Source organism: Ambystoma mexicanum, chromosome 2q (genome assembly GCF_040938575.1).
Source record: "Ambystoma mexicanum isolate Mex_15411 chromosome 2q, UKY_AmexF1_1, whole genome shotgun sequence".
NCBI lineage: Eukaryota > Metazoa > Chordata > Amphibia > Caudata > Ambystomatidae > Ambystoma > Ambystoma mexicanum.
The window spans coordinates 1113245839-1113258122 of NC_090924.1; the positions used below are offsets into that span (position 1 = coordinate 1113245839).

The 12284-nt window shown below is 42.8% G+C and overlaps 1 protein-coding gene across 1 annotated transcript in view; it reads right to left on the reverse strand.

Moving 5' to 3' along the window:
- The window catches only part of BET1 (Bet1 golgi vesicular membrane trafficking protein), a 143319-nt gene that overhangs the window by 25656 nt on the left and 105379 nt on the right, over nucleotides 1-12284 (reverse strand). The window contains exon 2 of the mRNA XM_069648473.1: nucleotides 4638-4694. Within this exon, the coding sequence (XP_069504574.1) occupies nucleotides 4638-4694 (57 nt within the window). The remainder of the gene's footprint in view (nucleotides 1-4637; nucleotides 4695-12284) is intronic.

Genomic DNA, 12284 nt, shown 5'->3' on the forward strand with positions numbered 1-12284 from the left:
TAATGCAAAAAAATTCATTCGAAATGTCGTTTTCTTGCTTTTTAATGTTAGTTTCGGAGCAGCAAGATTGTTGGTTTTAGCTGCATCAGATCCATCAATGGGCAAAGTCTTAACTTGATTTGTGCCCTGTTTAGCAATGCCTGTTAAGATTACGAATGAGGCTTGTTGGGCAGGCCGACTTTCAGATGTGTTTTGGGCTCCACCAAGATTTACTGATTGAGCTTGTTCTAATATCGGCATGAGGGAAAGACATTCCTTACCAGCTGATCTCGTACAAATTACATTGTAAAATGGTATTTGCACTCCTGCAATCACAATGGGGTGGGGGAACAGCGGTTTTGGTTGCCACCATCTTAAAATTTGGTAACAGATTGTCATTTTACATTGTGAGTGCTGTTGTTTTTTCAGCACTTGTGTATATAGTCTGTGTATCGGGGCACATTGCGCAAGGACTCGTACGTTGGATTGAGCAGATTCCACGTTTTGGCCAAGGTTCGATTCATATGCCTTACTGCCACTCGAGCTGTTCTTAAATGGCACTCCCGTATTATGCCTCATCCATTTAATTGCTTCAAGCAGGCCTTCAGACAAGCTGTCATTTTGACAATGATGTTTGGCAGCTAGATCTCCGAGGCAGAGCTGCCAGCTTGCCGTCTTGTCCGCTCCTCTTTCTATCTGTTGTAGAACAAATTCAGTGAAGACATCAAGTTTATCAATTTTCTGCGTTAAGGTATTCAATAAGACAGCCTGCTCACGGATTGTTTCATTAAGGGATTCATAGAGCTTTGTGAATGGAATCATGGCTAAGGATGACGCAGCAAGCACATTGTTATGGATTTGTGTTGATGCGCCGCCGATAGGCTCGATTTAGATACTGCGTCACTCGGCCGATCCAGTCCAGCCAGCGTTATATTTGATATATCTGCACTTGGTTGGCTAGGAGATTTTCTCATATCGAGTAATTGTTTCGATTTTATTCTTTCAACTACTGATGGTTTGGCTTTCCATTGCGGAGTACTTTTATTTACAGATAGAGGATCCAACCTTTTAACTGGAGATGTGAGCAAGCCGAGTGTTTTATTCAAGTCGCCATTTGTTTATTTGTATAGGCAACTTTCAGATTATCAGGCACTTTTCCTTCTTGTATCGTTCCTGCTTCACCGCCTGCTCCCTGAGTGGGAACTTCCATGGAACTTTTGTCATATACAATTTGAGAGGCACAAAGGACATCTTTTTGCCGTCCCTCAGAGGCAGCCAGAGTTCTGCAGCGAGCTTTGCAACATGGTGGCTAAGTTTCAATGAAATTATCAGTTGTTTGATTGTTGACCGATGTGTCGGCATTTGATTCATTATGGCTTGGATGTCCACTCCCAACCACAGGCTCAGCAGGTAACCAAGTCCTGCCTGGGGTGCCGCTATCAATCAGGTAAACAATTTCCTCTCGAACGGGGGACATGTCACATGCTTCATCGTTCTTTGACCCTGTCCGCAGCAATTCTGCGTTAAGGATACTGGCGGCCAGGCTGTTTGCCATGTAATCAAAGTTTGGAGCCTGTGGATTGGCAGAGCTCTTGATTGTTTCTCTCACATGGCTGACTTCGCCATTTGGGAGCATCAGCAACTTGGCATCGGTCACGTCAAAGGGTGAGAAGAAAACATCTGAGGCTTCCGTGCTTACAAGCACGCTTTCAGCGATATCAGTGTGTTCTAAAGGCAAAAATCATAGGGATCAAGTTCGCTAATGATAAAAATGGTGTCGGTTTAGGTTGAAGATTAGAGCGGTCTTCATTAGTGAGCTGTACATGCTCCATTTCATTTTTGATTGGGCAATTTGTTAGAATTTTTATTGGTTCTATAGCATTAGCATTAACAACATTAACATTGACATCAATGTGCTGCAACTGATTGCCTACCTTGCACGTCCTAGGTACGCCCTTCGCAATGGTCCATGGATTCTGCAATCATCTTTGTTGCAGAGTCTTATGTGGTGTTAGAGGGCCGACATAGGCCATTCTGACAAGGCGTCCCATAGCGGACTGTGGCAGACTGTAGACTCTGCTTCCCGCCACCGCGCATTCTCCAATGTTTTATGGGGTGGAGCAGAAGGCTGGGCTAGTTAAAGCAACATCACTCCTGCAAAAAGCCAGTGAACACAAGTTTTCAAAGTGTTCACTAGTATGCACAATTGTTGAACAAAGCAGGGGGGGAAACAGACGTGGTCGCTGTAGCTTCTCTCAGCAAAGGCTGTTGACTGTGGCAGACTGTAGACTCTGCTTCTCGACTCCGTAAAAAAATGGGGTGTTTTCTTAATGTAAGGGTTAACTGCCCTCATCAGGTTGTGGGTGAGTAAAGAAGGCTGAATGCACCTTTGGATAGGTTGGAGCAGTGGAATTAACTGTGCCGCAGATCTCTTATCCCGGAGGATGTTCTCTACAAAGTCCTTGTCACCTTGTGCCTCCTGGGTATCGATTTTAAAATGTTCTACAGCTTTTAAAATACTGCAGCTGGTTATACACAGGGGAATCAGCCATGGGTTGGTCAAGATGTTCTGAAGATTGAATGATGAATATATCATCATTGTCGTAAAAGTATTGGTCTGTATCACCTATGTCCCCTTGGTCTGCTATTGAGCCAGGATCCTGCGAACCTGAAGTGTTAAAATAGTATAGGTCTTCAGCGATGTTTTGAGAGGAAGAGATAATAGGTTGTTTAGTATCGAGGTGGAGTCTTTTGGCGTTGGACTGCTTCTTAGCTGCTTCCCATTGAGAGCGCCCTTGGAGGCTGAACAGTTGCAGGGTGTTGATCAAAAAAGTTAACAGAGCTAGACATTCTCCTCATAACTATCAAATTGTTCAGGGGTCCACAGAATGGAGCTTAGTAAAACTGTGGGACCAGGGGTAGGGAAAGCCTCTGATGTAGAGGGTTGTTTGTGGTGCATTGCCCAAGAGAGGGGGTCACTAGGGGCAGGGTGCTCTTTATCCTTTGAAACAGGAGATTTTGAGGATCGGGGACATGTTTAGAAAAGGGTCGTTGGCGAGTCTTTGGACGCACGGTCGTACTTGCGGTGTTGGGAACAGACTTCAGCGTCTATTTTGGGGGCCTGTCATTTGGTGAACACAATCGCGATAGCCCAGAGGACAGGGACTTTTAGGACACTCCCTTCGACACTGCATGTGGCTTATTGGTTGCCGTTCATTTTGCCATAGAGAAAAAGGTCAAATGTTAGTTTGCGTGCACAGTGAAAACTGCTGGACGAAATTGTGCCAGATATGAAACAACTTGGGCACGGATCGTTGACAAGATTTCGGGAAGTGGGGAGGAAGGGATGTGGTGTTAGTACATCCAGGTGTTTTTTAAACATATTTCACAGTTATCTGAAAACGAAAAGTTGAACAAATGCCATATGGAGGAAGAAAAAGGATGAACTGGCCTCAGGCTAGAGGGGGAAAAAAAAGAAGACAACATGTGAAATTGGGGAGCTGTGGGGGAGGTGCTGGGAGCCAGGTTCAGAGCTCGAACGCATATGAGGCTTTTTTCATATTCAAGGTTATTTTTGAACGTGCGCCACATGTATAATAACCGCAAATATTTTCAAAATCTTCAAGGTTATAAGTAGGTCATGGCTGATATTATCGCAGTTATGGAAAGGAAATAAGTTACAACATGAGACTATTTTTTTTTTAAAAAACTACAGTGATGTGTGGGGTAAACTATTGGGGCAACATGTGCAGGGGTGCAATATGGCCCTGACAAGTGAGCCGAAGTTCCTGGGCTAGTGGGCCCAAAAAGACAAAGGGCGTACCCACCTAGGGGGTCCAAAAGAAGCATATTGGGGGAACATGTACAGTGGACACCGCCAAAGGCTGTGGCCACCGGAATGCCCAAAGCCCATAGCTAATGGCCCGTTAGTGTTTTACAATATTCAATGAGCACAGGCAATGGGCGTGCTCACTGGCCAGGGCTGAAGGTCCTGGCTAGTGGGCCCAAAAGACATGCATAGTGGGCACGGCTGAAGGCAGTCGCCACCTAATTGGTCAAAAAGAAACATATTGGGGGAACCTCTACAGTGGTCACAACCAAAAGCCAGTAAAAAAAAAATAAAAGAAAAAATAAATAGTGTAAAAACCTGAAATTCACTAAAAGAATATTAGATAAGGTGCACAGATTTAAACGCAACAAAACCCTTGAAATTCAGCAAACGTAGGAAGTCATGACCAGCTTAACTAGGCACATTCCCATTGCAAAACCCATGTGCACATACATATTAGAACAGAAGGGATTCCCAATTCATACAAAATGGCATTATGGGGGACCTCAACGGGAACGCACAATTAAGCTGGTCATGACTTCCCACAGCCACTGAATTTAAAGGATTCTGTTGCATTAAATTTGCACAACTCAACTGCACCTTAATTAAGGTTTTTTCAGTGAAAATATATATATTTCTTGTATTTTTTAAACACAAACGTGATAATGAAAACAACAAGGGGATATATGTGAACCATCACATTTACCTATAAGCCCCACCCCTAAGGAAATACTTCCAATCATTGAGCCCATGCGAGAACATTGGAGAACTTCCACAAATCCCATGTTCCCCATCCCCATATTGCTGAAAAGAGGAAGTCCAAACTTACCATTTCTGATAACATTTTATTTTGATTTTTAACTTCTGTTCCCATGTCAATTGAAATCTATAAGAAAAAAAAAATAAAAAAAAAATCACCAGGTTAGAGGCTATCTAGACTATAGGCATGCATTTAATAAATTCCATTTTGAAAATATGTATTCAGATATATCAAAGTTCATGTCTCAAACTTGCTTACGTTTGCTCACCAATTCAAACTCGCCTCGATTTGTATCCTTTTAGACCTGGCTGCAGCCTTAAGCACAGTCCATCACATTCCTCCTCCAAACCCTCACCTCAGCTTCCAGCACTACTCGTACCTGGATTGCCTCCCATCTCAGACCAAACTTTCTTTACCTCCTGGAAATCCAATCTCTCTGAATCCTCCCAGTCCCCAGTGCTGTTCACCATCTATACTTACTGTCTTGGCAAGCTCTTCTACTCTTTTGGTTTATCTTACTATATACTCTGTGAAAATACACAAATGTTCTTCTCATTAGCGAAATTAAGCCCCAACCTCTTCTGGTATCACTGTCTCTCAACTAGCAAACAATGGATGAAACATTTATATCTCGTCCTCAAAGGCCAAAGTAATCTGCCTCGCCACGCACTATGTGGCACATCTCCTGCACCCCTGTATCTTTTTAGGCTGACCTATCACCTCGCCCCTTCTGACCTTCTACTAAACTAAAAGCTCTTGCACTCCATAACCCTATTGTTCCAGCCTAATCTTTGGTCTCAGTTTCTACTCCTTTGCCTCCCTTAATACAATTTTAAACTTCATTACTTTCATCCTAAACAACCCCCATCCCCCATTCTTCTCCTAATACTGCTCACCGACTCCAAGCCGTACTACATAACTTTCAAATTCGATCGTTTGCATTTAAATCTAGCCATGGCCTAACCCTTCTTTACTTTGCGGACTATCTCTTGCTAATCCTTTCACTTCACTCAATCCCTCTATTTCCCTTTCGCCTTGTGCTGCATCCCCCATTGCTCCCTTCACTGGAACTCCCTTCCTTCGCACAAAGAAACACATCACTACTATCATTTCATTCATATCTACCCTCAAATCCCATCTCCTCTCAGTTGAAGGAGCAAATATCCCCAAACTTCCCTTCATCAGACTGGTATGAACTGAGGGATCCGCAATAATAACTTATCTGAAATGTTTCCCGTAACAATGACCTTCTCGATTTGGAAGAATAGATGGTACAACATTTAGGAATCAGTGACTAGGCGGGAGGGAAACCTACCCTGTGATTGTGAAGCAACTGCTTGGGAAAATGCATCCTGGAAAAGCCAGTAGATGCACTTGGGCCAATTGGCACCCAATCCCTTAGCTCTGTGATGTTCCCTTGTGACCCCCACCCTTCTCACACACAGCTGGTGCCTGTTTTGCTAGATTCCACTACCCTGCTACCCACCTCCCCTCCGCCCCCCCAAGCCTACGTATGCAGGGGAGTATGTCCTTATAAATTCTGGTTTCACCATCAATGTCTTGTGGTCAATGCTGGATTTGATTTATGGACTTCATTGATTCATGGTGGTCACCCTTTCCCAACTCTCACTTCCTTTGCATCTTGTACTCATTGTGGCCCTGAATCATGCTGTTACCATCTTCATCTTGTATCCTGGCTTGCAAGATTATGTGTTACTACTGACTTCTGCAATTGTATTCGTTCTCGCCTCTTGCTTCTCCACTTTTTAACTGCTTACTCTCTCTGTTCTCTCAGTTCCCTTTCTCCCTTTCCATATCTCCCCCCTTACTTTCTTCTATGCAATCAGAAATGTCCCTCGACCTAGTATGATAGCAACCTTGTCTGTCTCCTCCTCCCTGCCCTTACTTGTCTCTCCCCCTAGCATAATCTCAATCTGAAATGTCGTCAGGCCTAGTAGTCGCTTGTTTTGTTCCTCCCCTCCCCTTCTGCAAACTTCTCCCTCACCTTTTGTTTTTCTACCAGAAATGTCTTCAGGCCTAGTATGGTAGTCGCCTGTCTGTTTCCATTTCCTTCCCACTCTCCCCCTCCCTTCCTCTATGTCTTAGCTCTTGCACCATCTGAAATGTCGTCAGGCCGAGTACGATAGTTAATTTCACATCCTTACAGTTCATGGCCTGTAAGAATGTCATTGTATTTTCCCTTGTTCCCTCCCTTGCCTTGAAGCGCTTTGAAACACATTGTGTATAGGCGCTATAAAAACAAACTATCATATCACCTGTGAGGGTGTAGAAGCCCTGTCTTTGATTTTTATTTATTAATAACATGATGCAGGTAATTCCATCTCAAGGGTGATCTGCAAATCAGATCCCTCTTCTATAAGTTTCAGGCCAAATGAATAGTGTACATCTCTACCCTGCCGAATCAGTAGCCTGATCTTCAGCGCCAGCATGGAAGTGGCACACAGGAGGTCCAGAGATCAAACATGCCCATCTGACTGCTTCTGTGACAGCCAAGCCACTTCAGTGCAGAGTCTACATTTAAAGTTTGCACCTCTGTTCCAAAACCATAGTCCTAAGGAATTCCTATTCTGGAGACAGTAACATTCAAACATAGCGCTATAACTGAGTTTAGGGTATGGTGAATAGTAATTCACATAACAAAAAGCAATCCACACCACAGGGAGACAAGCGTAAGCACTGTGCGCTCAGGCCAGCTGTGGGAGGCTTTTGTGTATTCTGGTCAGATAGCCTGGAATGTCCAGCCTGCAGGGCAGGAGACTGAATGACTGTGCCGATCCTTTGTGAGGTCTGGTAAAACATCCCTACAGCAGGACAGCCTCCCAGTAGGATCTTTACTGGAAAACAGGAATCCAAGCATACATCCATGCCAAAAGGATTAGCCCGACATTGGTGGTACATACCAAAAAATGGAAACCAAAGGATGATATGGACAAGGGTAGGGGCAGAGATAGTGTACACAGAGGGAGAGTTCAACATAGTTGGAGGGAGATTATGACATCTTGTTTTTCTCAATATCCTTTTTCTTCCCGTCTCTTCCACTTCCTTCAGGGCAAAGCACTTTGGGTATGATTCCCAGCTTGATTTGCATATGGTCTTTCCCATTTTTGTACTGGCTTGGCAGGCAAAGAACGATGGCCTGGAAGTTTGCTCAGAGCAATGTCTGAGGTCAAGATGAATTCTAAACATTCCAGCCATCACCTCTTGTTTGCTGGGATGCAGATCTTGGCCAAATTTGTCTAGACTACCTTTCAGCAATCACCATCTCTCTGAGGCTGCTGCTTTCAATCTTGTGGATGCCCCATTGAATGGCTTGCAGGATTGAACATGCGTAAAGTAATTTCCATGAACGCTTTGAAAAATTGTGTTTCCTGTGGTGCTCCAATGTCTGTCCTTCTAGGATGTTTGGGTAGTTTAGTTGGTCAACAAAAGAAAATGCTTGAACTCTAGGAAATGTAATCACACTAGGGTACAGTTTCCATTTGTTTTTAGTACGATTAGGACTGGTGTGCAAGACCTACACCACATTCCTGACAGAAAGGCAGATTCCAAGGGAACATCCTGGCTTAGCATCCATCCACATATAGCTGGTAGACATGGATAGATTGCAAATCCCCTTTCCTAATCAGGTGTAATACTGCAGCAATATTGCTGGTGCATACACAAATCGCCTTGTAATTGAACAATGAGAGCAATGTCTTAAAGATCAGGAAGACTGATTGCATCCAAAACAAAATCATAGCGCTGACCTTAAGCAAAGTGCCTGCAATTTGTCTAGATCTCAAAGTCAGGACTACCCTCATGAAGGAGGCCATCTGCACTAGAACTCTATTGAAACAGGCGGTAGTGATATGGTGGCTCTTGATGTGGAGCATGGAGCACATTTTCTGAACTGTGGCTGTTGTGATGGTTTGAAGATAAATGTCAGGAAATTCAGAGATACACATGAACCATGGGTTTCTGAGGGCCATGTTCAGGCTAGGGAAGACTAGGACGTAGACTAGTCCCTTACCACCAATTCATCAATGAAGGGGTAGAATGTACTTGCTGTGGACAGAGCGACAGCCACTGTTATTCAAACGCCAGTTAGACATACAGGACTATCTATCCCATACAGAATGAAGGACCTGGTACTACAATTAAATGACCTCTTGTCACATCAGTGACAGAGAGCAAATAAGACAAACACAGATGTTTAGAACAAAAATAAGGTCATCAAGCATTGCTGGGAACTAGAAATAGTATCACTGTATGCAATGATGTGCTGCTGTTTAGAATGTAGAACCCATTATTCAGGCAGTGATACATTTTGGTAGATATTCTGGCCTTCACGTAAATGGAGCTAAATCGGAAATGTTCCCTGTTGCCTGCGACAACGAGCCTGGAGGTTTATTCGATCTCGGGTGGACCGTTTCCCCTTTGTAACACCTTGGTATTTTTTATTTTATTTGATTTATACTGTGCTTTTGCCAAAGCGGCGAATAATACGTTCAAAACAGTACAATCAGGTGTAGCAGCACATTCTCAATAATAAACATAACTTATGGGGCATGAAGCTCAGTTGTTGGAAAGAGCAGATAAGAACCGAGATTAAGTATGCAGGGAAGAAGAGTACCGGATAGAAAGAGCGAGGGTGTTCCAAGGCTTGTGGGTGAGGAGGGCGAAGGATCGAAACCAAGACGAGGCACACAAGGATTTGTGGACAGAAAGCAGGAAGTGGTTCTGCAAGCGCAACGTGTGATTGCGAAAATAAAGCGATATAAGTAAGGACAATTAGAGAGGGGAGACCATGGATACACTTGAAAACAATAGAAAGAAAGTGAAAGAGAAGACTCAAAAGGAAGGAGACATGGAGAGAAGAGATGAGGAAAGAAAAGAGCGAGGATGAAGGGAAAAAATACAAATTGCTGAGTTAAAAACAGAATGGAGGGGGGCCACATGAGAGGCAGGAAGACCAAGTAGAAGGGCAAAACAATCAATATGAGAGAAAATCAGAGATGTTATAAGGACTTTTGGTGGCGTGAAAGGTAAGGTAAGGGCATGCACGATGAATGTAAAATAAGGCATAGCGGAAAGAACGAGCTAGGTTTGAAATATGGAGGGAAAAGGAAAGAGGGGTCAAAGACAACACCCAGGTTACAAGCAGATGAGGTGGAGGGGAAGAGGGAAGGAGGAAAAGAAAGAAGGGGAGGAATGGACGCAGCAGGGAAAAAGAGGACCTCGGACTTCGATGGATTAAGGTGGAGAAAATGGGAAGACATCTGGGCTTGGACAGTGGAGAGACAGTTGGAAACTGGAGTGTAAAGACTCAGAAATGGAAGGAAACAAGAAAATATTTTGGGTATTGTCCACATAGAGATGAAATGATAGAAAAGGAAGAGTGTAGAGGGATAATAATAGAGGCCAAAGGACAGACCGTTATGGGACTCCGTAAAATAGTGGATAGGAGCAGAGATCTTACCAGCCCAAGTGAACGAGTAGGTGAATGATGTATGCAGTCTTAAACAAGTGATGGCGAAATGGCTGTTGATAAGGAGTATTTTTAGAATTTTGGTTAATTATGTATTGGGGCTGAGGTAGGAGTGGCCGGTTGCATTTGGACTGCTGAATGCGTCAAATAGTTGAAGCATAAAAAATAAAAAAAGGAGGTCCAGTCACTCAATTCTGGCGCTCCAAAATAGATTTAAACTTTAATTTCTTTGATGAACAATATTGCTTTGCAATGTTGTTCCCTCAACATGCGTTTCCCCACAATTTCTGCGGTTCCTCAGGAGGGTTCAATGTTTCAATAGCACTCTTTGTAGGTATATAGTGCTTTACAATGAAGTAAGAAAGAAACGAGAAAATAAGAGGCAGTCTCTTAATTCATTAATGTCTCATCTACTGGTCTTGAGTTGCATATTCAAAATCATATCTCACAATTTACCAGTGCCAACAACAATTACGACCATTACCAAGAGTATTTCTACGCCACTACGTGATTCATTGATCCTTAGCTCCATCTACTTTGTGCATTGATTTTTCTATACGGTTTTTAATGACCAAAATTAATTTATCAAACATACTCAATCTGTGTGGATACAACAAATATGCAAAAACCAATAGATTTGTGCTGTTCATCCACTTACTTTTCTGCATGAGATTAGAATAGGAATGATTAGATAAGAGTGAAGCCATTTGACAACAGAACCACAGATACCCAAAGAAGTGAGACTACAGAGAAGATCCGTGTGGTCGACAGTGTCAAAAGCTGCAGAAAGATTGAGAAGGATAATAATAGAGGAAAGCTTGGAGTGGCAAGCAGAGAAGAGGGAGTTGGCATGCAGAAGAGCAGTCTCGGATGAGTGGGATGGACCAAAACTAGATTGAAGCGGGGAAGAGGCGAATGAAGATTGAGGTAAGAGGATATATGGGAATAGGCAGTGCACTCAAGGAGTTTAGAAAGGAAAGGGTGAAGAAAGATGGGGTGCAAATTAGAAGGGAAAGAAGGGTCAAAAGAGGGCTCGTTTAGAATTAATAAGGGCAGTCAAATGAGGAATATGCGGAGGATAGACTAAATAACTGTATAAATGCATTGTCTGTGCTTGATAGTACTTATGAGCACAATTATGGGCAGTACATGTCTCAGCTGAAGACAAAATTATTGCGCTTAGGTAGACTATCATTGTTGCTCTTAGCTAGAATTTTCTTAATAAAAGTGGTTATGCTCCCAAAACCTTTATATATGTTTCAGAATATTCCTATTTGGCATGGCAGGGTGTTTTTAGGGATCTTACAACGCTAGTTCCTGAGTTCACGTTGAAGCATGGTGCGGTCATTATGAAGTGGCCTGACATAACATTACCATATATGTATCAGGTGGTCTAGCAGCTCCCAATTTCGAGTAATTACTTAGTGGCGCAATCCCAATTTGATGCATATTAGAATTGCTAAATCAAGATTGCATACCGCACTCTATTCTAAAAGTAGAATAATATAAATAGTTCTCAAAAAATTCCAACAATGTATCGGTGCAGGTATTCGTAGGTCTACCAGCCAAAAACCCAACAATATATGAAAATAGAACATTGTTAAACAGACAACATTAGCCCTACTCATCCATGTACTCCCGTGGAGTAGACTCCAATTAGCCACAGCTATGGACTTACCCCATCCCACAAATCAAACTGCATAGGGCATATAAAAACTATCCATAATATCCGAGGTACATGTCAGAGCTACCCCCTTCCTGCTGTCTGTTTGGTGATATTGGTGATATGCCCATCATGAAACTAATTCCTCAATCTGGGTCTTATTAGCAAAAATATGTATACCACAGGAGTGGTTGAGTGTTTTTCCTTCCATGGCAGCGGACTGGTAAAATAATTTAATTTGGGTAAATTAGATGGAGGAGTTATATGTGACATTGCTCCCTGCTATAGAGAGGCCTAAAACTATATGGGAACACATCCGAGGCTACCTGCAGAATCTTGTGTTAGGTGAAGTAAATAAGACTAATAGGTAAGTCACTGTGCTGGAATTTACCAGAGAGCATGAGCTAAATTATGAACGTTAAGCACTGTAGTTAAATTTCAAGCTTTGTATTAACCACCAAGTGCATACAGACTTTTTTTAAAACACCAAATAACTAAATTTAAAGGTGTTTTATTAAAGAACGTTTACAACGTTGGGGCACAATACATGGAGGCAAGAATAAAA